We start from the raw sequence: 3,277 nt of genomic DNA, 5'->3' as shown, positions 1-3,277 counted from the left end.
TCTTTCCCGCTAAATGTTTTCAGGATTACTTTTGGGTAAAACACACTAGAAGGTACTTTTTGTGCCATGCAGCATAACATAATTTTGTGACCTCTGTATTTTAAAAAGAAATAATTATCTGTCTTTTGTGGATGGAACATTTAGTTTTCTGTTAACATCCTGAACAGATGGGCTGGCTGGTTTTGCTTGTAGAAATTTCCCATTGTCCTGAACTTCTAAACATCTAGTTAACAAATGCAGTATTTTTATTTACTGTACTGCAAATGTAAAGCTATACTTTTTAAAAGCCAGAAGAATAAAGCTTTAGCAGCAGTTTTTCATTCTTCAGAGTTTGCTTGCTTTGCTAATTTGTTCAGTTCTGAAACAGGCTTTGAAATATAGGAGGAAATAAAATTACTAGATCACCCTTAAAGTTTACCCATTACGTTTTTTTTACCAAGAATGAGATAGTTTTGCTTACAAACGCTTCCTGAAATGATTTAATGTCAGGAATGTCTTCTGATCATTTACACAATCACTCTAAAGATAGTTGGCTCCATTAAGTATCAAAAAAACCAAAGAAGAAACTCGGTGTATTTGTTAGCTTACACTTTTAAAAGGTGATGTCAGTGTTGCAGTGACAGCACTGTGGCATCCTTTCACCCACTGTCTTTTAACAGGGCAACTAGAATTATTTTACATATAGGAAAGCTGGCCAGAGGGACTTACCACATCAGTTATACTACCAAACAAATATGATCTGAGTGCAGGCTTCAGTTTTGTAATAGTGTTACACAGTACATGTTACCTGATGACATCAAAACATTGGGTACCTTTTACACAGAATCTGTGATCACAGATCACAAAATCATTAAGGTTGGAAAAAACCTCTAAAGTCCAACCTTTAACACCACCATGCCCACTAAACCACATCCTGAAGTACCATATTCATGCGATTCTTGAACACCTCCAGGGATGGTAGCTCAACCACCACCCTGAGCAGCCCATTCCAGTGCTTGACAACCCTTACAGTAAAGAAATTCCTCCTAATATCCAACCTAAACCTCCCCTGGCATAATTTGAGGCCATTACCCCTTGTCCTATCGCTAGCTACTAAGGAGAAGAGACCAACACCCCCCTCTCTACAACCTTTCAGGTAGTTGTAGAGGGCGATAAGGTCTCCCCTCAGTCTTCTGTTCTCCAGACTAAATAACACCAGCTCCCTCAGATGCTCCTCATAAGGCTTGTTCTCTAGACCCTTCACCAGCTTTGTTGCTCTTCTCTGGACGCGCTCCAGCACCTCAATGTCTTTCTTGTAGTGAGGGGCCCAAAACTGAACACAGTATTCAAGGTGTGGCCTCACCAGTGGCGAGTACAGGGGAAGGATCACTTCCCTGGTCCTGCTGGCCAAGCTATTCCTGACACAAGCCAGATGATCTTCTTTTAATGCAAGAAAAATAATTTGTTCATTTCCTTACTGCTTGCTTCTCTTCTGTTTCTCTAACTCAGGACATAACTGAAAAAGTCTTTGTTTTGTGTTACACTCCATTAATTTCAGTGCTATTTTGTATTGACACAAGCCAAATTGATTTTTAGAAAATAAATTATTTTTTTTTTTACTTGCAGAAAACCTGTGCTTTAAACAGTTGTTGACAGTTTGGGTTTTTAAAAATGTTTTTACCGCTGTTACTGTCAGTTTTGAGAACATGCTGAAAAAAGGCCAGTTGCCTTCATCCCTAAGACTAAACTGTCCCTAAATTGTAATTAATTTTCCCTGTAATTAGTTTGTATTTCTTCACTGATACATGGAGCAAGGCTGTACGTAAAAATTAATTGCCTCTCCTCTTCTCTTGGTATATTTTACTCTGTATGTCTTGAGCTGCAGAAGACAGGTGGAGCTAGTATTTTTTGTATCTCCATGTTCTTCAGGATTTATTGAGTAATATACATGAAATTCTGTCTATGGTAAGTTTAACTTCATCGTACCTTAACCTCTCCAACAAAGTATCCAATGATGTGTTCTGTTAAAACTTAATGTTCAGATTCAGCTTTTATTTTTGTTTTCCTAGTGAATATGATCTTCCAAATGTAGGAGATATTTTAAGGAAAAAAAAAAAGAGTATAGTAATTTTTAAAAGTCTTGTTTTCTTCATCAATTCTGAGACTATATTGTATATGTTTATCAGAAGGCTTTAATTGGTTTTCTATTGTAGTATCTGCACATTATTTGCATTCTTTATTTATCGTGTAGTAAATGCTCATTCCTTTTCTTGAGAACTCTTATAGTTCAAATCCATGCTAACATATCCTTTCAACTGAAAAGGTAACTTGACTAAATGCTGAACCACAGATAGTGGGGTTCTTATTATTAATTGTTTTTAAAGTTCAATTAAATTGTAAGACTGGAGAACAAAGAGTCCAGTTAAAATCCATCTTCATTGACCAATACTGCAATAAGTGACTGGGCCTAGAAAAGAAGAAAAATATAACTAATTATTTTTACTAGCTGCTAGAAATTTTTTATTGTAGATTTTATGCACTAGGTTTACTAAGGACAGCTATCCTAATGTGATATGAATGTATATTTTCCAGAATATTCATGGAAACTATTATGAAACATGAGTATTACTTAAATGGTGCATTGTTTCAAAGGAGAGCATATGCACATGTTGAAATTTAAAGTCTCCATATTTACAAAAATGTTGGTAGGCAGTATATAACTCATGTGCAACTCTATATAATTTTATGTAGTGAGGCAAAGTTTATGTGGGTTTTTTTTCTCTTCTTCATTGACTTTATTTTTATGAATTTTCAATATTAAATTATTTTTTTTCTGGTGTTGTTCATATAGAAGTAGATCTGGCAACAGATCACTCTCAAGACACAAGGACAGATGCAGATCCAGAAGTCCTCTGAAAAAGCGGTCTAGATCTAGGGAAAGGTGGAAATCAAGAAGTTGCTCTCATTCCCGGTGAGCTCCATTCCTAAGAAAAGATACCGTTCTTCTTAGTATACAGTACAAAGTTATTGAAAAAAATCTAACAAACCTTTTAGGTGATGGCAAAGGATGGAATCTCTAAATGCTTTAGCCTGCCCCTAGGCTTTGTTTGTGGGGCAAAAGAATAGGAAGTAAATTTTTATGCTGAGTGTACTGAGTTTGGCTGGGGTATAGTTAATTTTCTTCATTGTAATTCATATGGTGCCTACAAGGGTTAAACCACAACACAGAGGTACCTAAACTTTGATACCAAAGTCTAGTCTATATTTATACCAATGTGCAAGCTGATTGAAAATAGGT

The 3,277-nt window shown here is 35.9% G+C and overlaps 1 protein-coding gene across 1 annotated transcript in view; it reads left to right on the top strand.

Moving 5' to 3' along the window:
- Positions 1 to 2,950, top strand: part of LOC104542441 (splicing regulatory glutamine/lysine-rich protein 1-like) — a gene marked incomplete at its 3' end in the record, with an annotated part of 14,185 nt that extends 11,235 nt beyond the window's left edge. Inside the window, exon 6 of the mRNA XM_010186756.1 lies at positions 2,831 to 2,950. Coding sequence (XP_010185058.1) covers positions 2,831 to 2,950 — 120 coding nt within the window. The remainder of the gene's footprint in view (positions 1 to 2,830) is intronic.
- Positions 2,951 to 3,277: the final 327 nt, after the last annotated feature.

Source organism: Mesitornis unicolor, unplaced genomic scaffold (genome assembly GCF_000695765.1).
Source record: "Mesitornis unicolor isolate BGI_N332 unplaced genomic scaffold, ASM69576v1 scaffold4746, whole genome shotgun sequence".
Taxonomy (NCBI): domain Eukaryota; kingdom Metazoa; phylum Chordata; class Aves; order Mesitornithiformes; family Mesitornithidae; genus Mesitornis; species Mesitornis unicolor.
Note: the sequence above shows the minus strand (reverse complement) of the source record. Positions and strands in the feature narration are given on the sequence as shown.